The 27,340-nt window shown below is 45.4% G+C and overlaps 2 protein-coding genes and 1 pseudogene across 11 annotated transcripts in view; 2 read left to right on the top strand and 1 right to left on the bottom strand.

Annotated features, from left to right (window-relative positions):
* The window catches only part of LOC110521628 (SUN domain-containing ossification factor), a 72,053-nt gene extending 57,196 nt beyond the window's left edge, over nt 1-14,857 (top strand). For 6 of the 9 annotated variants that reach the window (XM_090231696.1, XM_090231695.1, XM_090231699.1 and 3 more), the window contains 8 exons: nt 1,842-1,932; nt 2,006-3,250; nt 3,379-3,466; nt 3,851-3,955; nt 4,096-4,238; nt 6,392-6,483; nt 9,785-9,840; nt 10,755-14,857. In XM_090231696.1, the coding sequence (XP_090087822.1) occupies nt 1,842-1,932; nt 2,006-3,250; nt 3,379-3,466; nt 3,851-3,955; nt 4,096-4,238; nt 6,392-6,483; nt 9,785-9,840; nt 10,755-11,228 (2,294 nt within the window). In that variant the 3' untranslated portion in view covers nt 11,229-14,857. The remainder of the gene's footprint in view (nt 1-1,841; nt 1,933-2,005; nt 3,251-3,378; nt 3,467-3,850; nt 3,956-4,095; nt 4,239-6,391; nt 6,484-9,784; nt 9,841-10,754) is intronic. The other 3 variants (XM_090231697.1, XM_090231694.1, XM_090231692.1) reach the window with 1 other exon arrangement.
* Nucleotides 14,858-17,761: 2,904 nt separating this feature from the next.
* pigc (phosphatidylinositol glycan anchor biosynthesis, class C) lies at nt 17,762-20,839 on the top strand. The gene is made up of 3 exons (XM_021599310.3): nt 17,762-17,847; nt 19,295-19,537; nt 19,737-20,839. The coding sequence occupies exons 2-3, from the start codon at nt 19,298-19,300 to the stop codon at nt 20,436-20,438; spliced, it is 942 nt and encodes a 313-aa protein (XP_021454985.1). The 5' UTR covers nt 17,762-17,847; nt 19,295-19,297; the 3' UTR covers nt 20,439-20,839.
* A 3,678-nt stretch (nt 20,840-24,517) lies between these two features.
* The window catches only part of LOC110522769 (dynamin-2-like), a 43,797-nt pseudogene continuing 40,974 nt past the window's right edge, over nt 24,518-27,340 (bottom strand). Inside the window, exon 19 of the transcript XR_016495001.1 lies at nt 24,518-26,932. The product of XR_016495001.1 is annotated as a dynamin-2-like (transcript). The remainder of the gene's footprint in view (nt 26,933-27,340) is intronic.

Below are 27,340 nucleotides of genomic sequence, written 5' to 3'. Positions count from 1 at the left end.
TTATTTATGTTTTAAGTTAAAATAAAAATGTTAATTCAGTATTGTTGTAATTGTCATTATTACAAATAAATAAATACATTTTTAAAAATCGGCTGATTAATCAGTATTGGCTTTTTTTATCCTCCAATAATCGGTATCGGCGTTGAAAAATCATAATCGGTCGACCTCTTCTTTGAGGAAATGCTATGTGTTAATTTAATGAACTTACTGCGTTAACCGGCCTCGCAGCGAGAGGCATGAGGTTTGCATATGTATGGAGGAAGGTTTATCTTGTGCTAACTAAAGCACTGAGCTGTCCAGGGGAATGTCCCAGTGTGAACATTAGAGGTATTCTGTACACAATAAAGATCTTAATTAAACCATGCATGATTTGTTGAGGCTCAGCACTTAGCCTGCCCCTCTTTCCCTCACAGAATAGAAGCTCTGGAATTCAACTATGTTTAAGAAAAACCGATCTAGACTTCACTCACTCACTCACTCACTCACACACACACACAACAAGCCCTGTTATCCTACCCAGCTTTGTTCTCGTTTAGTAACCACACAGCCAGCGGCAACGTTCAAACAGAACCAACTGGCTTGTCCACACTGTTAATGACGCGCGGAGCAGTTTATATCCGTGTCAAGTCATTTAAAATATGCATATCTCCTCCTTTACAGCATTGCTGCGTTTAGGTATTTGTTTCATTTGAACTTTTCCATTTTATGATGATGATCGGGACCTGTTAGTGGTAGTTTTGTGATAACTGCAATGTGATTTTAGGGATTTTTTTCTAAATGTCATAGATCCCAATTTAGTTTAAACATCACACCCCTACCACACACACACACACACACACACATACCACAGTCGGCAATTAACAGAATGTTCCAAATGACATCACACCTCGGAGCAAACACAAACAGTAGATCCAGTTTTGGTTCTGCTTTCTTCCCAGCAAGTCTTGCTACTCTCGTCCTTCTTTCTCTTGCCCAACCCCCTTTTCCCTATTATATAAGTTTGTGCCCTCTCCTTCCCCCTTCCATCTCTCCTTCCCTTCCTGCTGGACAGTTCAGTCTAAGCCCAACTTCACCCATCTTGTTTAGATTAGGCGGTTCTGAAACTGTCATATGGTTCCGGTTTGGTGTGTGTGTGTCTGCGTCTTTGCGTTATCTGCCTGCCTGCCTGCCTGCCTGAGGCTCCAGATGTTGATTTGACTGGTGCCAGGATGTTTTCAGAGGAACAATGGAGCAGTGTTTTATAAGGCAGCAGCTGGGGAGCTGTTTCTATTAGGACTGGGGGGGTCTATGACGCAGAACCAAATACCTCTGGTCCCCATCTTACCCTCAGATACTGCTGGAGTCTAAATACTATTCTAACACGGGTTTACCCCCTGGTCCCAATGGCACACACTCACACATCCTCACAAACCGTTACACAGCCTTCACTATGGGCTGCATTCAGGGCAGCTGAAGTGACCAACTATGGGCTGTTTGTTAAACCCTTTTTCAACCCACAGGGTCACTGAGGTATGAGAGCAGTCCTAACTGGACCAGCCTGGCTGTTTCTGTTTTTGCCAAATCTCTTGTGGTCGTTACCCCAAACATAGATGTTTGGTGGTTTGTCTCTGTTCCCCATTTTAACCCACTGAACTGGGCAACAACATAGAGTTGGCTAGAGCAGCACCAGACTGGCATCAGACTATAGCTGGTCTGGGGTTAGAGAACTGAACCTTGTCATGACCAGTGATAGTTATCCTATGAAAGGAAGTTAATGTATTAGTTGACATACATGTTCTATGTAATTGTGGTAGTTGATGACTGTATCTAAAGACTGCTGTGTGTCTGTGTATCTCTTCCAGCCAACGCATCATCAGAAGCCCAGAACCAAACCGAGGGGAATAACGAGGTGCTGCTCACACCAACCCCTACCATCACCACACCTCCTCCAGCGTGAGTCACTCACTCACTCACTCACTCTCACTCACCTTGCACTACGAGTCTCTAACTTCCTCCTCTCTCTCAGAGTGGAGCCAGACCACCCCGCTCCTCAGGAGGACCCTGATGTCGCCCTCTCCTCCCCGGACTCCCCCGTACCCTCCCCGGAGGATGGACAGATCGTGACTCTGGTGGTGGAGGAAGAGGAGCCCCCACAGTCCACTGTGACTCTTATGGAGGAAGAGGGGGATGATGATGAGGAGAGAGAGGAACAGTGGAGGAGGGAGAGCCAGCTGTACTGTCCTCTCTCCTCCGTGTCTTCCCTCTCTTCTGTCTCGTGTGTTGCCACACTGCCGGAGCTGCTACGGCGCTGGTGTGACGCTTGCCTCGCCAGAGAGAGACAGCAAGACACGTACACGCACACCCCCATAGACACTCCCTTACCCACACACACCACCATACAGGACCCTGTCCCCGCCGCCACACACACCCAGGAAGCCCCAACACACACAGAGCCGGTCCCTGATCCTGAGATGGCCCCCCGGGCCCAAAACAAGGTTTTATCTCCTACAGATTCACACAATCACACAGACACACACCCCGTAGACCACATCATTATTCTGGAGCCTAGCCGGACCTCTACCCTGCCCCCCCACAGCTTCTCTCACACCCCCCTCTCCAAACCCACCCCTACCCAGGACGAAGCTCCCCGGCCCCTCAGCCAAGATGACCCCGTCCCCCCTCCAGCCCTGCAGGGGGTCCCTGTCCCAGAGGCCCAGGAGGCCAGCACCCCCAACCCTTCCCCCAGTCCCACTACCCCCCTCCACCCTCCAACTTCTGAGACAGCTTATCTGGACCTCCCTCCACTCTCCCTGAAGGAGCAGCCAGTCCAGCCTCTCCCCACTGCCTCCAGACCTGCAGACATCCCCCCTCCCACCGAACTCCCTGTGCCCCTCCAGCCCGACACACACGCAGAGCCACACACACCCAGGGCTGGGGTAGAAAGTGGAGACCTCAAGGGCCAAGGGGAGCAGGGTGGCGACTCCTCTCCCCAGCCAGCAGAGCACCCACTTAGGGAAGAGTCCACGGAGGACCTGCTACTTAGCGTCCCGGTTATTGCTAACGGACATTTACACCGGACAGCTACGGACTTCTACGCTGAGCTGCAGAGCACAGGGGAGTACATTGGAGGGAATGGAGGCATGAACGGAGGACTGAACGTGCACGGCTCCAGTCAGAAGGAGAGTGTGTTCATGAGGTTGAACAACAGGATCAAAGCATTGGAGATGAACATGTCCCTCAGCAGCAGATATCTGGAGGAACTCAGCCAGAGGTGAGTTTTTTTTGTGTGTGTGTGAGTGTTTGTGCCTTTTTAAACCTTATAGCCACGTCGTAGGTTCCTCCATATGACTTGTCCTGTTCAGGCTCTGATTAGCTTGTTGTGTGTGCGGTGTGTTCTAGGTATCGTAAGCAGATGGAGGAGATGCAGAGGGCCTTCAACAAGACCATCATCAAGCTACAGAACACCTCCCGCATCGCTGGAGAACAGGTCCATTACAAACGGTTGCTTCTTGGTTTGGGTTGCAGGGCGGTTGTTGTGGGATGGTTGTGATTTGTTTAGTTCAGTGATGGTTAACATGTGGTTTATCGTAGGTCAGTGTATCCCAACTCCGGTCCTCCAGTACCCCCAACAGCACACGTTGTTGTAGCCCCGGGCAAAAACACCAGAATTGACTTGTCAAGGACTTGATGATTAGCTGAGAAGTAGAATCAGGTGTGCTTGTCACGACAAAAACATGTGCTGTTGAGGGTACTGGAGGACAGTCGTTGAGAAACATTGGTATAGGTTGTATGGTTGGGGTTGTCTTTTGTGGAGTAGGTTGGTTGTCTCAGGGTTTTATTAACGTTTCATCTTGGTTGTGTGATCCCTCAGGACCAGAAACAGACCGAGTCAATTCAGATGTTACAGGGCCAGCTGGAGAACGTCACCAAGCTGATGATCAACCTCACCATGACTGTCTCACAGTTACAGAAAGAGGTACACAGTAATACTACCTACATTTATTGAGTGTCAGATAAAAATGTTGGCCTAATTTTAATAATCTTGCAAAATGTCATAATCAGATCTGATATGTCTTTGTGTTTCCTCAGATGTTTATATGTGTTCGTGTTTTCTAGGTGTCAGACCGACAGAGTTACCTGGTGGTGTCTCTAGTCCTGTGTCTCTGTCTGGGCCTGGTGTTCTGCCTGCACTGCTGCCGGAGCACCAACACACAAACCACCACACACACCGCAGTCAACCACTACCCCAGCCCCAAGAGGTAAACACACACACCGCAGTCAACCACTACCCCAGCCCCAAGAGGTAAACACACACCAACACACACACTGCAGTCAACCACTACCCCAGCCCCAAGAGGTAAACACACACACCGCAGTCAACCACTACCCCAGCCCCAAGAGGTAAACACACACCAACACACACACTGCAGTCAACCATTACCCCAGCCCCAAGAGGTAAACACACACACCGCAGTCAACCACTACCCCAGCCCCAAGAGGTAAACACACACCGCAGTCAACCACTACCCCAGTCCCAAGAGGTAAACGCACACCAACACACACACCGCAGTCAACCACTACCCCAGCCCCAAGAGGTAAACACACACACCGCAGTCAACCACTACCCCAGCCCCAAGAGGTAAACACACACACCATAGTCAACCACTACCCCAGTCCCAAGAGGTAAACACACACCAACACACACACCGCAGTCAACCACTACCCCAGCCCCAAGAGGTAAACACACACACCGCAGCCAACCACTACCCCAGCCCCAAGAGGTAAACACACACCGCAGTCAACCACTAACCCAGCCCCAAGAGGTAAACACACACCAACACACACACCGCAGTCAACCACTACCCCAGCCCCAAGAGGTAAACACACACACCGCAGTCAACCACTACCCCAGCCCCAAGAGGTAAACACACACCAACACACACACTGCAGTCAACCACTACCCCAGCCCCAAGAGGTAAACACACACACCGCAGTCAACCACTACCCCAGCCCCAAGAGGTAAACACACACACCGCAGTCAACCACTACCCCAGTCCCAAGAGGTAAACGCACACCAACACATACACCGCAGTCAACAACTACCCCAGCCCCAAGAGGTAAACACACACACCGCAGTCAACCACTACCCCAGCCCCAAGAGGTAAACACACACACCACAGTCAACCACTACCCCAGTCCCAAGAGGTAAACACACACCAACACACACACCGCAGTCAACCACTACCCCAGCCCCAAGAGGTAAACACACACACCGCAGTCAACCACTACCCCAGCCCCAAGAGGTAAACACACACACCATAGTCAACCACTACCCCAGTCCCAAGAGGTAAACACACACCAACACACACACCGCAGTCAACCACTACCCCAGCCCCAAGAGGTAAACACACACACTGCAGCCAACCACTACCCCAGCCCCAAGAGGTAAACACACACACCGCAGCCAACCACTACCCCAGCCCCAAGAGGTAAACACACACCAACACACACACCACAGTCAACCACTAACCCAGCCCCAAGAGGTAAACACACACCAACACACACACCGCAGTCAACCACTACCCCAGCCCCAAGAGGTAAACACACACACTGCAGCCAACCACTACCCCAGCCCCAAGAGGTAAACACACACACTGCAGCCAACCACTACCCCAGCCCCAAGAGGTAAACACACACACCTTTTTTGTCTGATCTCCCTATATTATTTATTAGAGTATTGTTGGTGCTTTCTGGGTCTAATATAATGTTTTCTCTTAGCCCAGTTAATGTTTTATTTTATACAACGGGTGGGTTTAATCCTTAATGCTGATTTGGTTAAAACTGTGTTCCAGCTGGTTGCCACCAGTTATGATGTTGAAATGCCAATCCATCTCGATGCGCAATCCACTATTTCATCAGCCCAGCCGGGCAATTTAGAAACGGGATGTCCACCATTAAGAAGCAGCTAGACATGATCTCCCCTTTCTTTTAAACTAGCAGTTGGTTTTCAACAACCAAAATACGTATAAGACTTCCTGTCTTGTTTCAATATTGAAACTCTATCTCCACTGTCTTATTGAGGATTGTGTAAGGACGAGGAGGTATTTTCTTAGTCAGTGGAAATCAGGACTCCGCATAGTTGTTATGGATACATCCAAATAAATGTTGATAGAAAAACAGGTCAAAATGACATTTTTCTATGCCAGGTGAAATCGCGCATCATTACCTCATTGTTATGGATGCATCCAAATAAATGTCACTTGAAAACAGCTAAAACAAACGCAAGTGCAGCTACTTTTCTGTAAGTTAGCCGTAGTTGACTAGCTAGGCAGCATGGCAGCGAAACATTTCAAACGAACGACTGGGTCACTTCCATAGATTTAGAACAGTGCTATCTTATCATGTGTTTTAGGTGTTTCTCCTCCTATGAGGATATGAGTCTGAAGCGGAGGATATCGTGTCCTCTCGTACGCTCCAAGTCCTTCACCTTTCCTACTTCAGAAGGTAAGTGTGTGCACACACTTAGTCACTCTACAAACACTCAGTCACATGGCCTCTCTTACACACACACACACACACACACCCTTTTCCTCTAAGCTTCCTGTCTTCTACATCGCTGCTCTGTCCATCCTGTTGCTGCTCAGGAGCTATGACTAAAAGACTAGACACGACAGTCTTCAGAAAGCCTTCCATGCCAGCGCCATCATACACCACATTACTGCTACAGTCTCAGAGCAACAGCTGTGCATGACTGTGCTCTGCCCATGCATGGTCTCTCTCTGGACTGCCGGACTGGCTGGCTGTACCATGCTGGTGAGCTGCTGTATGGCTGCTGTAAAGGTACTGTAGGGTACTGGAGCCACAGACACTCCAGTGGGATGGCCTGGCCACACCCCTCTCCTGAAGGAATAAAGACCTTCATTCAGACGGACAGGAAACGTAGTACTCCCACTATTTCTCCCTCCTCGCTCTCATATATATACTTTTTTTTCTCATGTCTGTGCTGTCCTTGGGCCACAGCACCTGTCATTGCCAGCTGTGTGTCCATACAGATGCTGAACTGAATGAGAGTATACAGTACCAGTCAAAGGTTTGACACACCTACTCATTCCAGGTTCTTTATTTTGACTATTTTCTACATTGTAGAATAATAGTGAATACATCTAAACTATGAAATAAAACATATGGAATCATGTAGTAACCAAAAAAGTGTGAAGAATATGAAATACATTTTGATTTGTTTAAAAGTAGTCACCCTGTGGCTTGATGACAACTTTCCATTCTCTCAACAACCTTCATGAGGAACGCTTTTCCAACCGTCTTGAAGGAGTTTCCACATATGCTGAGCACTTGTTGGCTGGTTTTCCTTCACTCTGTAGTCCAACTCATCCAAAAACCATTCAATTGGGTTGAGGTTGGGTGATTGTGGAGGCCAGGTCATCTGATGCAGCACTCCATCACTCTCCTTCTTGGTCAAATAGCCCTTTCACAGCCTGGAGGTGTGTTGGGTCATTGTCCTGTTGAAAAACAAAAACCAGATGGCATGGCGTATTGTTGCAGAATGCTGTGGTAGCCATGCCAGTTAAGTGTGCCTTTAATTCTGAATAAATCACTGACAGTGTTACCTGCAAAGCACCATCACACCACCTCCTCCATGCTTCATGTTGGGAACCACACATGCGGAGATCCTCTGTTCACCTACTCAGCATCTCACAAAGACACTGCGGTTGAAACAAAAAATCTCACATTTTGACTCATCTGAGCAACGGACAGATTTCCACTGTTCTGATATCCGTTGCTCGTGTTTCTTGGACCATGCAAGTCTCTTCTTATTGGTGTCCTTTAGTAGTGGTTTCTTTGCAGCAATTTGACCATGAAGGCCTGATTTCACGTAGTCTCAGAACAGTTGATGTTGAGATGTGTCTGTTACTTGAACTATGTGAAGCATTTATTTGGGCTGCAATTTCTGAGGCTGGTAACTCTAATGAACTTATCCTCTGCAGCAGAGGTAACTCTGGGTCTTTCTTTCCTGTGGTGGTCCTCATGAGACAGTCTCATCATAGTGCTTGATGGTTAAAAAAAACTATGTAACCTTTTATTTAACTAGGCAAGTCAGTTAAGAACAAATTCTTAATTGCAATAACGGCCTACCGGGGAACAGTGGGTTAACTGCCTTGTTCAGGGGCAGAACGACAGATTTTTACCTTGTCAGCTCGGGGATTCGATCCAGAAACCTTTCGGTTACTGTTCCAACACTCTAACCACGAGGCTACCTGCCACCCCAGTTCTTATGACTGCAGTTGAAGAAACTTTCAAAGTTCTTGAAATGTTCCGTGAAGACCTTCATGTCTTAAAACAAATGGATTGTCGTTTCTCTTTGCTTATTTGAGCTGTTCTTGCCATAATATGGACTTGGTCTTTTACCAAATAGTGCTATCTTCTGTATACCACCCTACCTTGTTACAACACAACTGATTGATTCAAACGCATTAAGGAGGAAAGAAATTCCCACAAATTAACTTTTAGCAAGACACCTTTTACCAAGACACATTCCAGGTCACTACCTCATGAAGCTGGTTGAGAGAATGCCATGTGTGCAAATCTGTCAAGGCAAAGAGTGGCTACTTTGAAGAATCTAAAATGTATAAAAAATATTTTGATTTGTTGCTTACAAAATCAAATTTTATTAGTCACATTCACCGAATACAACTGGTATTGATTGACCTTACAGTGAAATGCTTACTTATGAGCCCCTAACCAACAATGCAGTTTTAAAAAATACAGGTAAGAGGTCAAAGTAACAAGTAATTAAAGAGCAGCAGTGAAATAACAATAGCGAGACTATATACAGGGGGGTACTGATACTGAGTCGATGTGTGGGGGCACCGGTTATTTGAGGTAGTATGTAGGTAGAGTTATTAAAGGGCCTATGCATAGATGACAAGAGAGTAGCAGCAGTGTAAAGAGGAGTCTGGGTAGCCCTTTTGATTAGCTGTTCAGGAGTCTTATGGCTTGGGGGTAGAAGCTGTTTAAAAGCCTCTTGGACTTAGACTTCGCGCTCCGGTACCGCTTGCCGTGCGGTAGCAGAGAGAAGTGTCTATGACTAGGGTAGCTGGAGTCTATGACAATTTTTAGGCCTTCCTCTGACACGCCTGGTATACAGGTCCAGGATGGCAGGAAGCTTGTCCCCAGTGATGTACTGGGCCGTACGCACTACCCTCTGTAGTACCTTGTGGTCGGAGGCCGAGCAGTTGCCATACCAGGCAGTGACGCAACCAGTCAGGATGCTCTCGATGGTGCAGCTGTAGAACCTTTTGAGGATCTGAGGACCCATGCCAAATTTTTTAGTCTCCTGAGGGAGAATAGGTTTTGTCTTGGTGTGCTTGCGTGTACTACATGATTCCATATGTGTTATTTCCTAGTTTTGATGTCTTCACTATTATTCTAAAATATAGAAAATAGTCAAAATAAAGAAAAACCCTGGAATGAGTGGGTGTGTCAACTTTTGACTGGTACTGTACATAGAACACAATGCTTTAGCCTGGCTGCTTCTGTTAGACCACTGCAAGTAGTAGCAACAACTAGAGAAAACTGCCTTGTAGGCCCAATGTAGGCTAACTGCTAGCTATAACCTCTTCAGTGTAGCTATAACCTTTATTCTGGGATATAGTATATCAAGGTTGTGTAACATTACTTTAATAGTTATCAGTAGTACTACTTGCAATGTGGTGTCATGCTGCTTGTGTCATGCGTGTTCCTGTATGCCATCCCATCATTAACATGGCCCTGTTCTCTCCCTGTTCAGTAGGCCCCGACGACCTATACATTGTTGAACCTTTAAGGTTCTCACCAGAGAAAAAGGTACAGTGTCCCCTGCTCTCCTCTCCGTCTGCTACTGCTGTTGTATGGTGGCCCCCGCGGCCATCTTGTTTGCTTATGGTCTCAGTGGAGTAGGGTGAATTTGCCCCCAGACCAGGGTTTCCCAAACTCGGTCCTCGGGACCCCAATGGATGCACATTTTGTTTTTTGCCCTTTACAGCTGATTCAAATGATCATCAAGCTTTGAATCAGCTGTGTAGTGTTAGGGCAAAAACCAAAACGTTCCGGAGGACCAAGTTTGGGAAACGCTGCCCTAGACTCTGATCTAAGGTTAGTTTAGCTTTCTCCCACCCTAATGGTTAAGGTTAGGGTCTGGGGAGAGTTAAGCTGATCCTAGATCTGTGATTATAGGCCGTTTCTGTTGATTTAGTCGAGTTAACCATTTCTCTGCTGACACTGGAGCTGGACTGTTAGGGGGGTGATGTAGGAGCATGCACAGGGCAGGATTGGGCAGTGGTTTAAAAGTTGTAACCCACCAATAGCTGACATCCTGTTTTTTATCCACAACCCAGACTTAAGCTGTGATCCAGAAGGGACCGGCAGCTACCCTCCATTTGGTAGTCATTGGGTCAGGGTTTAATCTGCATAACATGGCTTTGCTGGAGTTTATATAGAGATGCTTTTTAATGCCATTCTCCCCACTGTCCCTGCCTTCCCCTGCCTTGTGCTGTCCTGTTTGTGTCTCACACAGTACTGGATCAAAATATTTAGACACAATCAAAATGTATCTTTGAGAGCTCGGTGTCTGTGTAGTTTGGTTGTAACTGTGCCGTGTGTCTGGTAGAGAGGTGGTTAACATGACTTAACATGTTTTTTTACATCTGTCGTTTGCCTTGTACTCTTTATTTATCGATCTCTCCATCCCTCCCTCCCTCCCTCCCTCTCTCTCTCTCCAGAAGAAACGATGTAAACTGAAGGCAGCATTATCAGCTCCCTCTTCCCCAGGGGCTGACGGGGCACTCGAATGCAACGGCCTCCCCCACTCTGTGACTCCCCCACCCCCACCACCACCTCCAATTTTAGAAGACATCTCCTGTAAGGAGCTCCACGTCCCCTCAGAGAGCAGCAGCGGCAGCTCTTCCACCCACTCTGAGGAGTCCTACATCAGCCGTGGCCCGCCACTCTCCTCCCCCCCGTGCATGTTTAACGGCCATGCTGCCCTCCCTGTCCCGCTCTGCCTCCCCTCCCTCCTTCCCTCTAAGAAGAGGTCAGCGAAGCGTCAGAGGTCTCGTCAAGTGGAGCTGCAGTTATCCTCCAGACAGACAGGGGGGGCTATGAACTCTCTGCCCAGCCTGCAGCAGCTGATCAAGGGAAACAAGAAGATCAGCGTGGGGACTATTGGCCCTACGACCGTCACAGGACATGTCTAATCACAAACGCACACTTCAGACTGACTCAGACACACACACGCACCCTGGTAGCAGACTTGGTTAGGGAGGTGTGAAGGGGTGTGGTCTCGCCCCAAAATGGCCACATCTCTGAACCACTTCTCCCATGAGCACCCTGGCCTACAGTGGAACTCGGAAACCATGGCATTAGTTGCCCATCAACAGCCACCCTCCCCACCAATCAGAGACCATTTAATGGTCATGTGCCTTTACTGTCCATTCGAAAGCTTTCACCAATGGAAAAAAATAATAAATTCAAAGTATTGTTCTTTTTCTTTTCGGAGAGCAAAACTGTAATGCTTTGGAGTGTTATAAGAAAACAGACATTCAAACATGTGACCTGTTTCTACTGGACAAGCCCATTGCTCCATAAGACCTAGGCGTCAGGGGCTTGTACTGCAGCCCTGTACCCAGAGAGGAGAAGGGCTGGCTGGGTAGAGCTCCTACCGGAGCCCCCTGCCTCTCCTGGGGCCTGTGAAAGTAGAGTATGAAGCTGTAAGGATGAAATGTGTCGCAATGAGAGAACTGTGCAGCAGGACTAGTTACTTCTCTAACCCATCCCTCCCTCCTTTCTCCTGTCCTCCATTTCCACATTCTGTTCATTCTCTGTGTAGTGTTCAGAGCTAGCGAACACTATTGCAGTTGTTGTTCATATGGGACTGGGGTGTTAACCCTTCACACCACAGCAGGCCCTCTGTCTCGCCCTCTCAGGCAGTCTAACCTAACACAACCAGTAGAGCTGAATGAAGATACACTGCGTGTGTGTGTGTGTGTGTGTTCATGTCTCTGTGTCTCTAGCGGCTAGCCATGTTTATCCAGCTGTGATACTAAGGAAGAAGCTCTAACTATTGAACTAGTTTACATAGCAGCTTGTCTCTCCAGTAAGACCTCTGAAAGTTGTATGGGCTGGGCCCAAAATATACACACGCGCGCGCGCACACACACTAACAAACACACAGCCAGCTAAGAGAAAAGGGATATTGTACTGTTAAAATACGGAAAATTAGGATGAAGTATATTCAATTTTAAAGATCACATCTAACTGGTATACTTGGTCCATTCTATTGTGTTCTACAGACCCCCACAAACATTTTAAGTCATCAATTGGGCTTTATGTACCTAATATTTATGGAGATATGGCTATGTAACTCCTGTCCAATATGGCTCCATGGGGCTGGTTGGTGGCCATTTTGGAAATGCTGCCAGGGTGGTAATACAAAACATCTGTGATGGCATTATAGCTAAAAAATATATTTAAAAAACACACTTCTTGGGACTTGTTCTAGCTGTGTGTGAAATGTGGTGTTTTTATAATTCCCCTCAAATTTGAGGCTTAGCTGCTGGACTTTTTCTAGGCTGGTTGTTTTTGCACATTGTGGCAGGTAGTCTCTGCAGCCAGAACCCAGTCAGTCAGTTGGGTTGTGTTTTTATATTGAGATGTTTATGAGCCATGCTGAGAACTGAGTGTTGTGTGATATTCTAGTTGTTGGGAACAGTTCAGTCTGAAGATGTCACATCTTTGTGGGTAGAAGTTGCCTTTAGTTACTAATCTAAGATCAGCTTTCCCTCCCCCAATTCCTCATGTTCACCATTTTGAATCAACAATGCAATACTGATCTTAGAACAGTGTCTAGGGGTAACTTCACTTTGAGAGCAGATCCCCTGAGGTCCTATTGAGGACTCTGTGAGGTCAGTTTTATTTATCTATTTATGTCCTGGCCTCACAGCAAACCCCACATACTGTAGCCCAGGGGCACACACACGGTACAGACAATAATAATGGTTTCAATTAAAACACATATACACACAGATAAAGGTACAGGTACATCAGAGGAGGCTGGTGGGAGGAGCTATAGGAAGACTCGTTGTAATGGCAAAAAAAAAAAACATATTTGATTTAACTAGGCAAGTCAATTAAGAACACATTCTTATTTTCAATGACGGCCTAGGAACAGTGGGTTAACTGCCTTGTTCAGGGGCAGAACGACAGATTTTTACCTTGTCAGCTCGGGGATTCCATCTTTCAACCTTTCGGGTTGAAAGTCCAACGCTAGTCCAACGCTCTAACCACTAGGCTACCTACCGCCCAAGGTAGCCTAGTTGGTCAAATAATGGCTCCTCCCACCATTAAATGGAATTAATGGAACGGTAGCAAACACGAAGAAACCACATTTGACTCATTCCATTTATTAAATTCCAGCCATTACAAAGAGCCCATCCTCCTATAGCTCCTCCCACCAGCCTCTGACGTACATACATACCATGGTACTGTTGCATACTGTGTGATTTTTCCACTGGCTGCCCGACACACTATTTAACACATTGGCTCAGATGTTCACCTCTTTTGTGACCAATATTTGTTTTTACAAAGATATAGAGACAACAAGGTGTCCACCTTTTTATATTTCTGTGGTTTTGAGTCACCTCCACTGTCTCACACACACAAACCTCTCTTAACTAGACCTCTATCAGGGTACGGAGGGCTGTAACCATATCAGCCCCAGTAATAACTGTTGCTGGATTGTATAAGACAGAATAATATTCAATATGAACCAGCCACAACTCACAAAGCAGAGGGTGTGGGTCTGCTTCCTTAGTTGTTCAGAGGACTTTGGGAAGATGAAGTTAAAAGAGAATAAATGTTTGAAGTAATTGGTTCTGTGTCTGTGCAAGGATGTGATTGGCACGGCAAAGGGGAAAATGTGAAAAATCCCATCTCTGTGTACTATATATCTGTGTAGTTAGCCTGTGTATAGTGTGGGTGTGATCTGATGGCCTCTGAGTTGGGTTGGTTGTTGACTAACTGAGAAAGAGACACTGGAATACCACAAACCAAATAAACACTACACACTCCCTCTATAGTTTTCCGCTACAGACCAGCCTCCCAGGTCCCCTACTCTACCCTTTCCACACCCTGACCTCTAACCCCTACACAGGTCAGGGTTCAGACAGTGTGGCAAGAGTTCTTTTAATTTAACCACTTCTCTTCCCTTTACCATGAATGGCTCCTTTAACTGGCCACCTCTACTTTCCTTACTAGCTGTCATTCATTCATTTGTTGTTCATTACTGTACATTCACCCCACCTCATAGGCAGGTAGTGGTTTTCAGAGGTTGAATTTAATAAAGGGAATGTTGGGAAAGGGTTTGGTACGCAAAACTTTATCTGAAGTGTTCCATACCCAGCTAATCATGACCCTCTTTGTTTTGCTTCCTTTTTTGAATGTGTATGATATTATACTTGTGTGTATGCATGCATGCAAGGACGTGTTTCACTGTGAGTGTTTGTTTCACTGTGAGTGTTTTCTCTTGACATGCATGTGAGAGACTCTGCAAAGCCCTAATTTAACAGTGACTGGAGGTCCTTGGTGACCCCTGGGGCTCAGTGTGCACTGTTATTATTACTACCTTCATGCCTTTTTGTTTTTCTACACTAAACCCTGTCTCAAGTGGTTTCTGTCCATGCCTCTTTTTTTTCTCTCTCTTTTCTCTCACTGTGAGTACTCTGAGGAAGAGCTGCATAGTACTGTGCAACAGGAGCGTGAGTGTAACTACAAAGATGTAGTGCCATTAGAAACTGTGAATTTCTAAATAAAACCTTTTTGTCTTTCACTTGACTGTTTTGGAGTCTGCATTTGTTCATGTGACTGCTCCTAGGTAAAGGTTGCACAGATCTAGGATCAGAGGAGCCTTATTTCTTCTCTACAGACTCTTGCTGTGTTGAGTAGCAGCACTTCGCCATCTTCTGGTGGAACAGTGATCAGCACACGCACTACAAAACATGAACTGTTAACAGCTAGGAAATAATTGATAAAATCCTGCTTTTACAAATACATAAGGCCTATTGGTGTGTAAATTAAACAATCCTACTTGTTCGACCCACATGTCTTTTGGTTTTGGGCCAAAAATAACCTTCAGGAGGAGCTGACTTGTGTTCTGCAGGGGCTCAGAGGTTGTATCCCTCTGCACTGTTCCACCATAGGACTGGAGACACGTGCTATACACAGAGGATGCATGGGGATGGGAGCAGAGAACAAGAGATGGCAGATGGATGAATGAGGGACAGATGGGATGAGGGGAAAAAGATGAAATGGTTCAGAAAGGGACTGGGAAGAAAATAGTGGGGCAAAAAAGTATTTAGTCAGCCACCAATTGTGCAAGTTCTCCCACTTAAAAAGATGAGAGGCCTGTAATTTTCATCATAGGTACACTTCAACTATGACAGACAAAATTAGAGAAAAAAATCCAGAAAGGATTGTAGGATTTTTAATTACTTTATTTGCAAATTATGGTGGAAAATAAGTATTTGGTCAATAACAAAAGTTTATCTCAATACTTATATACCCTTTGTTGGCAATGACAGAGGTCAAATGTTTTCTGTAAGTCTTCACAAGGTTTTCACACACTGTTACTGGTATTTTGGCCCATTCCTCCATGCAGATCTCTAGAGCAGTGATGTTTTGGGGCTGTTGCTGGGCAACACGGACTTTCAACTCCCTCCAAAGATTTTCTATGGGGTTGAGATCTGCATACTGGCTAGGCCACTCCAGGACCTTAATGCTTCTTACGTAGCCACTCGGCTTCGATTGCCAGGGCGGCGTGTTTGGGATCATTGTCATGCTGTAAGACCCAGCCACGTTTCATCTTCAATGCCCTTGCTGATGGAAGGAGGTTTTCACTCAAAATCTCACGATACATGGCCCCATTCATTCTTTCCTTTACACGGATCAGTCGTCCTGGTCCCTTTGCAGAAAAACAGCCCCAAAGCATGATGTTTCCACCCCCATGCTTCACAGTAGGTATGGTGTTCTTTGGATTCAACTCAGCATTCTTTGTCCTCCAAACACTACGAGTTGAGTTTCTACCAAAAAGTTATATTTTGGTTTCATCTGACCATATGACATTCTCCCAATCTTCTTCTGGATCATCCAAATGCTCTCTAGCAAACTTTACCTGTTACTTTGGTCACAGCTCTCTGCAGGTCATTCACTAGGTCCCCCCGTGTGGTTCTGGGATTTTTGCTCACTTACTTACTTTGCTTCTTACCTATAGCAGATTCAGTCTTCCCAGCCTGGTGCAGGTCTACAATTTTGTTTCTGGTGTCCTTTGACAGCTCTTTGGTCTCGGCCATAGTGGAGTTTGGAGTGTGACTGTTTAATGTTGTGGACAGGTGTCTTTTATACTGATAACAAGTTCAAACAGGTGCCATTAATACAGGTAACGAGTGGAGGACAGAGGAGCCTCTTAAAGAAGAAGTTACAGGTCTGTGAGAGCCAGAAATCTTGCTTGTTTGTAGGTGACCAAATACTTATTTTCCACCATAATTTGCAAATAAATTAATTCAAAATCCTACAATGTGATTTTCTGGATTTTGTCTGTCATTGTTGAAGTGTACCTATGATGAAAATTACAGGCCTCTCATCTTTAAGTGGGAGAACTTGCACAATTGGTGGCTGACAATACTTTTTTGCCCCACTGTACATGGGAAATTCCACAGTAATGGAGTGATATTACAGATTTTTCACATTAAAAGGTATGTGAAACAAAAACAAATGACTGCAAAGTTAAAAATAAAAAAAAATGCACAAGGAATGCATTTAAACATTTCCACTGATGCAAAATTTGGTAACAGAATGATGGTTTGGGCTGTTTGTGCCATCAGTCTGTTACCAAACTTTGCATCTGCACTGTTTTGGTAAAATGTCAGTGGAAATTGTTCAAAGTAGTCCTTGTGCATAGAGTTTTATGAATTAAAGTTGATAGGCTGAGCAAGCTCATTTTACAGCCAATCGCAGGCGCTCAGACTAGTCCTAGCCTCTTGGCGCTTCTTGGAGTTCACCCTCTGTCGATGTATAGATTCTCACTGTTCTGGTATCACACCCTAGTTGTAACAGTTGCTCAGTTCCTGCTATTGTGTTGTTCAGTATTTTTCCATCTCAGTTAAACCTCGTGATGACCACCCCTCCCTATACCTGATTAACCACAACTTTGTAACATGCAGCAAGTCACACCATGTGCTCAATATTGTCACACACACAGACAGGCAAGGCAAATATAGCAAGCAGTACACTGCTTTGCAACATGCAAGTCACACCATGTTACTCAGTTCTTGTCACACACACACACACACACAGAGATAAAGACAAAGCAGCTGTTGTTCAAACAATTCAATCTTAAGTAATATGGTAGCGGGTTTAAAATGCATTAATCCTAAATCCTTACAATTATCACGTGAATAACTCTGTACATATTACCTCAATTACCTCGACACTGGTGCCGCCGCACATTGACTCTGTCTGTACCTGTACCCCCGTATATAGCCCCGCTATTATTTTCTACTGCTCTTTAATTATTTGTTATTCTTATCTCTTACTTTTAGGTATTTTCTTCAAACTGCATTGTTGTTTAAGGGCTTGTACGTAAGCATTTCAATGTAAGGTCTACCACACCTGTTGTATTCGGCGCATGTGACATAACATTTGATTTGATTTACAAAGTATACAGGACGGAACTCTTATTCTGAAGGATTCCAAAAAATCCGTAACCCGGAAATACTTCGTGTTCTAGCCCGCTTCAGAGCTGTCCAGCTTAGTCCCTTGCAGGTAAAATCAGAACATCTCTTCCCGAAATAAGTAGTTATAACGAAAATGTAACAGGGTTTGTGGTATATTTTCAGGATGGTTCTGTTGAATGACAACTAGTAGCAATAATATCAGAGCTTAGCCGTTAGCCGCTTTAGCTGGCTAACTGGGTAGGCTAACAACCATAATCCGCTTTCAAGACAAGCCTGGCAGTGCTTGTCATAAATTATGTGATAATGTTTTGTTCTGAAACGTTGGCACCAATTTCTCCACCCATGTCTATAATTTGTTTGTTTTGACAGATGAAAGACACAATATGTAATGGGTATCATAGTTGGCTTGTACGACATTGCGGGCGACTGCCGACTAACTGATCTACAAATCACCTTCCATAAATAACTCATTATTTGTAGATCAGTCAGTCACGATTTACCCATGATACATTACCAGTTTTCATCCTGTCGAACACACCCCTTCAAATTAATGGATTTGGCTATTTCAGCCACACCCGTTTCTGACAGGTGGATAAAATCGAGCACACAGCCATGCGATCTCCATAGACAAACATTGGCAGTAGAATGGCCTTAAGAGCTCAGTGACTTTCAACGTGGCACCGTCATAGGAAGCCACCTTTCCAACAACATTTTTTTTGTTTAAAATTGCCCCTGAAGTCAACATCATCACACTAACTGTTTGTCGTGAGCTTCATGAAATGGGTTTCCGTGGCCGAGCTGCCGCACACAAGCCCAAGCTCGCCATACGCAATGCCAAGAGTTGGCTGGAGTGGTAAAGCTCGCCGCCATTGGACTCTGGAGCAGTGGAAACGCATTCTCTGCAGCGATCACGCTTCATCATCTGATGGACGAATCTGTGGTTTGGCAGATGCCAGGAGAATGCTACCTGCCCCAATACATAGTGCCAACTGTAAAGTTTGGTGGATGAGGAATAATGGTCTGGGCAAGGCCCCTTTGTTCCAGTGAAGGGGAATCTTAATGCTACAGCATACAATAACATTCTGGACAATTCTGTGTTTCTAACTTTTTGGCAACAGTTTGGGGAAGGCCCGTTCCTGTTTCAGCATGACAATGCCCCCGTGCACAAAGCGAGGTCCATACAGAAAAGGTTTGTCGAGATCAGTGTGGAAGAACTTGCCTGGTCTGCACAGAGCCCTGACCTCAACCCCATCGAACACCTTTGGGATGAATTGTAACGCCGACTGCGAGCCAGTCCTAATTGCCCAACATCAGTTCCCGACCTCACTAATGCTCTTGTGGCTGAATGGAAGCAAGTCCCCACAGCAATGTTCCAACATCTAGTGGAAAGCCTTCCCAGAAGAGCGGATGCTGTTATGGCAGCAAAGGGAGGACCAACTCCGTATTAATGCCCATCAATTTGGAATGAGCTGTGCGTCAAGCTATGTGATCTATGTGTTTCATAATTTGCCTATGGTTTTGGTGTTTGTGTTCAGTTGATGGGGGCAGACAGTGGGTCAGGGGCAGCCCCAGGCCCAGCAGTGTCCTGGAGGAAAGTTCTATGGGAGCGTCAACCCTTCCCTGATAACTATGTGGACCGCCGCTTCCTGGAGGAGCTCAGGAGGAACGAGGGCCTCCGCCAGTATCGCTACTGGGCCGTGGTGCAAGAGGCAGGACTGGTGGCTCAGCAGATCTCCTGTGTGGCTCTTTTCCTCACTCTCTGGTTGTACATGGAGCAGGTAAGAGACCTTAGGGTGAAGCTCTAATGACACCATATTCTCCACAGTGCAGTAATGTTTTGACCAGGGCAGTGTTAATCACATAGCTAGGGCTCTAGTCAAAAGTTGTGCACTTTATTGGGGAATACATTGTCATTCAGTTTTAAATGCCTGTGTCACATTAGTTCTATAAAGTATATCCCCTCTCTTCTCCCTCAAGGGCCTGCTCTCCCCTTCCACGCTGCTGTGGACCGGCCTGCTCTGTGCCCTGCTGGGCTATGGACTCTACCAAGCACTGGCTCCGCGAGGAGATTCAGACAACCACCACCGTACACGTTGGTCTGACCTGCAGAGTGCCTCTATCTTCCTCTCCTTCACTTTTGGGTTCTCTCCTGTCCTCAGGACTTTAACAGAGTCAGTTTGTACAGACACAGTGTACGCCATGACAGCCCTGATGCTGCTGGCCCACCTGGTGGCCTTCCCCTACGCCCATCCTTCTCCCCCTGGGAGCCTCTCTCTCAATGCTGCCCTGTTCGCCTCTGTCTGCCTGGCCTCGCGCCTCCCCGGGGACCTGCACACCTCCGGTGGCCTGGACTCTTCCTCCTCTCCCTCCTCCCTTCATACCTTCACCATGCTCTGCTGGGCCCTGTTAGTGTTTGCCCTATGGCCTTGCCTGCTGCAGCGGCTGAGAGATTGTGCCCCGTGGGTGTTTGGGTGTGTGTGTGTGCTGGTGGGTGTGTGTGGGGTGGGGGGGCTGGGTTCTCTGTGGCCTGGGGGGGCTGTGCTGTTGGCTGCACTGTTGGGGACTGTGACCCTGCTGTGTCCTCTGCTGTTGATCCGACTGCAGAGTGACAAAGATAACATCCAGGGACCCTGGGATGAAGCCGAGATACGAGAGGATCTAACACACTTTCTGCATTGATGGATAAAGGAGGGAGAGGATTGGGGGGCCATGCCACACACACCGTTATCCACTGAGGACAGTAAGGGTATGTCCCTTACCAGTACCAGACTGGTAGGACAAGTGGCAACCTTGAAAACACTTTATAGAAAGCTGTTGCTCCTATTTTAACAGAACAATAGGGTTTCTCAGCAGGGAACTGAAGCTCTTTGCTGCCTACTGTAGACGCTTTGCTCAGATTCCACCACTTTTATACAACTTCTAAACGTGTGTCTAGTAACCAAGGGCTCTGAGGCATGGTAGATTGTGACCATGTTGAATGAAATAGGAAGTATTCAACCTGTAATGATTTTAACCTTTGTTGTACGGTCAGGTGTTAAATGCAGTTTTGGAAAAATAAAGTTATTTTGTTTATGATCGTATTAGTTATATTTATTCCTGTTATTGGTAAGTGGAAATTATTTAATTAAACCTATTCAGCTTCACAAGTGGGGGAACTTTCAAGTCATGCATGCATAAACTCAACAACAAAAAAAGTAGACCTGTTGCTGTTTATTTCCCAACTCCAGTCCTCCAGTACCCCAAAAAGCACATATTTTTGTTGTAGGTCCAGACAAACTCGCCTGATTCAACTCCATCATGGCTTGATGATTAGTTGAATCAGGTGTGCCTGTCCACGGCTACAACAAAAATGTGTACTGTTGGGGGGTACTGGAGGCTGGCGTTGGGAAACACGAGCTACATGTATGCAGTACCATACTAATTCCACTTGATGTCAGCATCCCCTTTCAGGGGCCTGACGTGGTTGGTGCTGCGGTCGGTCTTGTGGCTCCATGGTGAGTTTAGTATTTGTATTTATTTGTATTTAGTATGGATCCCCATTAGCTGCTGCCAGAGCAGCAGCTACTCCTCCTGGGGTCCAGCAACATTAAGGCAATTTCTATTTATTTTATTTTTTTACAATACATTCACAGATTTCACAACACACTGTGCCCTCAGGCCCCTATTCCACCACTACCTCATATCTACAGTACTAAATCCATGTGTATGTATAGTGTGTGTGTATATGCATGTGACTGTGCCTATGTTTGTGTTGCTTCACAGTCCAATGCTGTTCCATAAGGAATTTCTTTAATCTGTTTTTTTAAATCTAATTTTACTGCTTGAGTCAGTTACTTGATGTGGAATAGAGTTCCATGTAGTCATGGCTCTATGTAGTACTGTGTGTACTGTAGGACCTGCCTTGTTGATAGTGTTGTTAAAAAGGCAGCGCATCGCTTTATTATAGACAGACTTCTCCCCATCTTAGCTTCTACTGCATCAATGTTTTGGCCATGACAGTTTATAATCTAGGGTTACTCAAAGCAGTTTAGTCAGAGTGTCTACTTGCTCAATTTCCACATTATTTATTACAATATTTAGTTGAGGTTTAGTGAGTGTTTTGTTCCTAATACAATGCTTTTAGTTTTGGAAATATTTAGAGCTAACTTATTCCTTGCCACCCACTCTGAAACTAACTGCAGCTCTTTGTTGAGTGTTGCAGTCATTTCAGCCACTGTAGTAGCTGATGTGTATAGTGTTGAGTCATCCGCATACATAGACATTCTGGCTTTGCTCAAAGTCAGTGGCATGTTGTTAGTAAAAATTTAAAAAAGCTTGGGGCCTAAACAGCTACCCTGGGGAATTCCTGATTCTAACTGGATTTTATTTGAGAAGCTTCCATTAAAGAACACCCTCTGTGTTCTGTTAGACAAGTAACTCTTTATCCACATTATAGCAGGGGGTGTAAAGCCATAACACATACGTTTTTCCATCAGCAGACTATGATCGACAATGTCAAAAGCTGCACGTATTGTATTACCTCTTATACACTATATTAGGCCCAGCCTTTGGAACTTTGGTTTTCCTAAATATGGCTATTATATTGTGATCACTACATCCTATGGATTTGGATACTGCTTTAAAGCAAAGCATTTTACACATTATCCAGATACTGACTGTTAGCACTTGATTCTTGACTGAGTTCAGCTGAGTGGATTGTCTCTTTCTCCCCCTAGGCACTTCCCTAGTCTACCTCTATTTCCTCAGGCAATTTCAAATCAGATTTTGTCACGTGCCGAATACAACAGGTGTACACCTTATAGTGAAATGCTTACTTACAAGCCTTTAATCAACAATGAAGTTAACACTTATTTTTCTTAAGTAAAAAATAGATAAGTTAAAAATAACAAATAGTTCAAGAGCAGCAGTAAAATAACAGTCGTGAGGCTATATACAGGGGGTACCAGTTAGTTGAGGTAATTGAGGTATTATGTACAGTTGAAGTCGGAAGTTTACATACACCTTAGTCAAATACATTTAAACTTAGTTTTTCACAACTCCTGGCATTTAATCAGAGTACAAATTCCCTGTCTTAGGTCAGTTAGGATCACCACTTTATTTTAAGAATGAATGTGAAATGTCAGAATAATAGTAGAGATAATTTATTTTCAGCTCAATTAGTATTTGGTAGCATTGCCTTTAAATTGTTTAACTTGGGTCAAATGTTTCAGGTAGCCTTCCACAAGCTTCCCACAATAAATTGGGTGAATTTTGGCCCATTCCTCCTGACGAGCTGGTGTAAATGAGTCAGGTTTGTAGGCCTCCTTGCTCGCACACGCTTTTTCAGTTCTGCCCACAAATTTTCGATAGTCTTGCGTCAGGGCTTTGTGATGGCCACTCCAATACCTTGACTTTGTTGTCCTTAAGCCATTTTGCCACAACTTTGGAAGTAGGCTTGGGGTCAAATGGGAAGACCCATTTACGACCAAGCTTTAACTTCCTGACTGATGTCTTGAGATATTGCATCAATATATCCACATAATTTCCCTTCAGCTGTCTGGATTTGGGTGAAGGAGAAGCGGGGCGGCTTGGGTCAGTTGCTGCGGGGGGTGAAGAGCTGTTGGCCGGGTTTGGGGTAGCCAGGTGGAAAGCATGGCCAGCTGTAGAGAAATGCTTATTGAAATTATCAATTATTGTGGATTTATCGGTGGTGACAGTGTTTCCTAGTCTAAGTGCAGTGGGCAGCTGGGAGGAGGTGCTCTTATTCTCTTTACAGTGTCCCAAAACTTTTTGGAATTAGTGCTGCAGGATGCAAATGTCTGTTTGAAAAAGCTAGCCTTTGCTTTCCTAACTGACTGTGTATGTTGGTTCCTGAGTTCCATGAAAAGTTGCATATCGTGGGGACTATTCGATGCTAGTGCAGTACGCCACAGGATGTTTTTGTGCTTGTCAAGGACAGTCACGTCTGGAGTGAACCAAGGACTATATCTGTTCTTAGTTCTACATTTTTTGAAAGGGGCATGCTTATTTAAGATGGTGAGGAAAGCACTTTCAAAGAACAACCAGGCATCCTCTAATGACGGAATGAGGTCAGAATCCTTCCAGGATACCCGGGCTCGGTCGATTAGAAAGGCCTGCTCGCAGAAGTGTTTTAGAGAGCGTTTTTACAGTGATGAGGGGTGGTCATTTGACCGCGGACCCATAACGGACGCAGGAAATGAGATCCTGGTTAAAAACAACAGAGGTGAATTTAAGTTGGTCAGGATGATATCTAATGAGGGTACCCATGTTTACGGATTTGTTGTTGTACCTGGTAGGTTCCTTGATAATTTGTGTGAGATTGAGGGCATCTAGCTTAGATTGTAGGACGGCCGGGGTGTTAAGCATATCCCAATTTAGGTCACCTAGCAGTACAAACTCTGGCGATAGATGGGGGGCAATCCATTCACGTATGGTGTCCAGGGGGGGAAAAATCCAGAAAATCACATTGTAGGATTTTTAATGAATTTATTTGCAAATTATGGTGGAAAATAAGTATTTGGTCACCTACAAACAAGCAAGATTTCTGGCTCTCACAGACCTGTAACTTCTTCTTTAAGAGGCTCCTCTGTCCTCCACTTGTTAACTGTATTAATGGCACCTGTTTGAACTTGTTATCAGTATAAAAGACACCTGTCCACAACCTCAAACAGTCACACTCTAAACTCCACTATGGCCAAGACCAAAGAGCTGTCAAAGGACACCAGAAACAAAATTGTAGACCTGCACCAGGCTGGGAAGACTGAATCTGCAATAGGTAAGCAGCTTGGTTTGAAGAAATCAACTGTGGGAGCAATTATTAGGAAATGGAAGACATACAAGACCACTGATAATCTCCCTCGATCTGGGGCTCCACGGAAGATCTCACCCCGTGGGGTCAAAATGATCACAAGAACGGTGAGCAAAAATCCCAGAACCACACGGGGGGACCTAGTGAATGACCTGCAGAGAGCTGTGACCAAAGTAACAAAGCCTACCATCAGTAACACACTACACCGCCAGGGACTCAAATCCTGCAGTGCCAGACGTGTCCCCCTGCTTAAGCCAGTACATGTCCAGGCCCGTCTGAAGTTTGCTAGAGAGCATTTGGATGATCCAGAAGAAGATTGGGAGAATGTCATATAGTCAGATGAAACCAAAATATAACTTTTTGGTAAAAACTCAACTCGTCGTGTTTGGAGGACAAAGAATGCTGAGTTGCATCCAAAGAACACCATACCTCCTGTGAAGCTTTGGGGTGGAAACATCATGCTTTGGGGCTGTTTTTCTGCAAAGGGACCAGGATGACTGATCCGTGTAAAGGAAAGAATGAATGGGGCCATGTATCGTGAGATTTTGAGTGAAAACCTCCTTCCATCACCCGGGCAATGAAGGAGTGGCTTAGTAAGAAGCATTTCAAGGTCGTGGAGTGGCCTAGCCAGTCTCCAGGTCTCAACCCCATAGAAAATCTTTGGGGGGAGTTGAAAGTCCGTGTTGCCCAGCAACAGCCCCAAAACATCACTGCTCTAGAGGAGATTTGCATGGAGGAATGGGCCAAAATACCAGCAACAGTGTGTGAAAATCTTGTGAAGACTTACAGAAAATGTTTGACCTCTGTCATTGCCAACAAAGGGTATATAACAAAGTATTGAGATAAACTTTTGTTATTGACCAAATACTTATTTTCCACCATAATTTGCAAATAAATTCATAAAAAATCCTACAATGTGATTTTCTGGATTTTTTTTCTCATTTTGTCTGTCATAGTTGAAGTGTACCTATGATGAAAATTACAGGTCTCATCTTTTTAAGTGGGAGAACTTGCACAATTGGTGGCTGACTAAATACTTTTTTGCCCCACTGTATTTCTTGAGAGATGGATATTTAAAAGTAGAAGCTCAAACTGTTTGGGCATAGACCTGGATAGTATGACAGAACTTTACAGTAGATTGCAATTCCATCTAGCAGTTCTATCTTGATGGCAAATGTTGTAATTTGGGGATGGACATTTCAGAATTTTTGGTGGGTTAGGGGAGTTGAGAGGGAAGGAGACAGATGGAGAGAAGGTAAGGAGAGGGCTCTGTATACGCAATAAGACACGTAGGGTTGTGGTATATGGCCAGTATACCATGACTAAGGGCTATTCTTATGCTCGATGCATTGCGGAGTGCCTGGATACAGGCATATTGGCCATATACCACAAACCCCCAAAGTGTCTTACTGCTATTATAAGCTGGTTACCAACGTAGTTCGAGCGGTAAAAATAAATATTTTGTCATACCCATGGTGTACGGTCTGATATACCACGGCTATCAGCCAATCAGCATTTAGGGCTCGAACCACACCGTGTTAAATACAGATTAGACAGCACATTGACAAGCTCTGTGTAAAAGTCTCAGGCAAAATGGTAGCTGGATATTTGATTTTGGAATGGCCCTTCACCTGAATGGATTGGGTTGAAATTATCAATATTGCCAGCAGCATACCACCCTGCATACCACTGCTGGCTTGCTTCTGAAGCTAAGCAGGGTTGGTCCTGGTCAGTCCCTGGATGGGAGACCAGGAGGCACTCTTTCCTCTGGTCTGAAAATATCCTAATGCCTTAGGGCAGTGATTGGGGACACTGCCCTGTGTAGGTTGCTGTCTTTCGGAAGGGACGTTAAACGGGTGTCCTGACTCTCTGAGGTCATTAAAGATCCCATGGCACTTATTGTAAGAGTAGGGGTGTTAACCCCGGTGTCCTGGCTAAATTCCCAATCTGGCCCTCAAACCATCACGGTCACCTAATAATCCCCAGTTTTGGCTCATTCATCCCCCTCCTCTCCCCTGTAACTATTCCCCAGGTCGGTGCTGCAAATGAGAATGTGTTCTCAGTCAACTTACCTGGTGAAATAACAGATATACAAAAATGGTGATTGCTCCACATTTCCCTCTGATAGACTAAAAGGAATTATCACCACATTGATTACACCTACCCAATCATTTCAGATATATGAAAGTGTCTGGAATGTTGGGAATGAGAGTGCTTTGGGGATAGGTCTACGAATTAGGAAATGAGTTGTCCTATCAATCAGGTGGATTATTTCAACTCCATCGCACAGCCTATAAGAGGCAGGGTTGTGTTGAGGGGATGGGGTCATTGCGATGGTTTCATGGGGACAGCCGGGGGTTGCCTCCTGGAGGAGGACAGAGAGGAGAAACCATTAATACAGGACACACACACAATGATGTATTTTAAAGTATTACAGTACTATAAATGATTTACAAAAAACAATACACCGTAGATCTCCTAAAGCACAGTGTGCACTCTGGAGGAAAATCCAGTTGAGAAATAGTGAGCATTCCTGCTAATACTGACCAGGAAAGATCCCTGTAGAGACAAAGGAATCTTGTGGTGTGTGTGTGCTGGCAGAGTGTTCCTGTGATGTGAAATAAGAGAAAGGGGCTTATGCTTTTCCTGGGATAGAGGTAGAGAAAAAGAGAGGGTGAGTTATGGAGGGAGAGTTAGGTAGGGGCTTGAAAAGGAAAGAGGGATGATGGGTGAGGCCCAAAATAATGGTTGGAGAGGAAATTAGGGGGGAGAA

This window comes from Oncorhynchus mykiss, chromosome 4, assembly GCF_057628025.1.
Source record: "Oncorhynchus mykiss isolate SJ-2025 chromosome 4, ASM5762802v1, whole genome shotgun sequence".
Taxonomy (NCBI): Eukaryota; Metazoa; Chordata; class Actinopteri; order Salmoniformes; family Salmonidae; genus Oncorhynchus; species Oncorhynchus mykiss.
The sequence above is the reverse complement of the archived record's forward strand: the minus strand, read 5'-3'. Positions and strand labels throughout refer to the sequence as shown.

Coding starts and splice junctions, on each gene's coding strand:
- pigc (XM_021599310.3), top strand. CDS start 19,298: ATGGGGGCAGACAGTGGGTCAGGGGCAGCCCCAGGCCCAGCAGTGTCC. Junction 19,538..19,736: donor TCTGGTTGTACATGGAGCAG/GTAAGAGACCTT, acceptor TTCTCCCTCAAG/GGCCTGCTCTCCCCTTCCAC.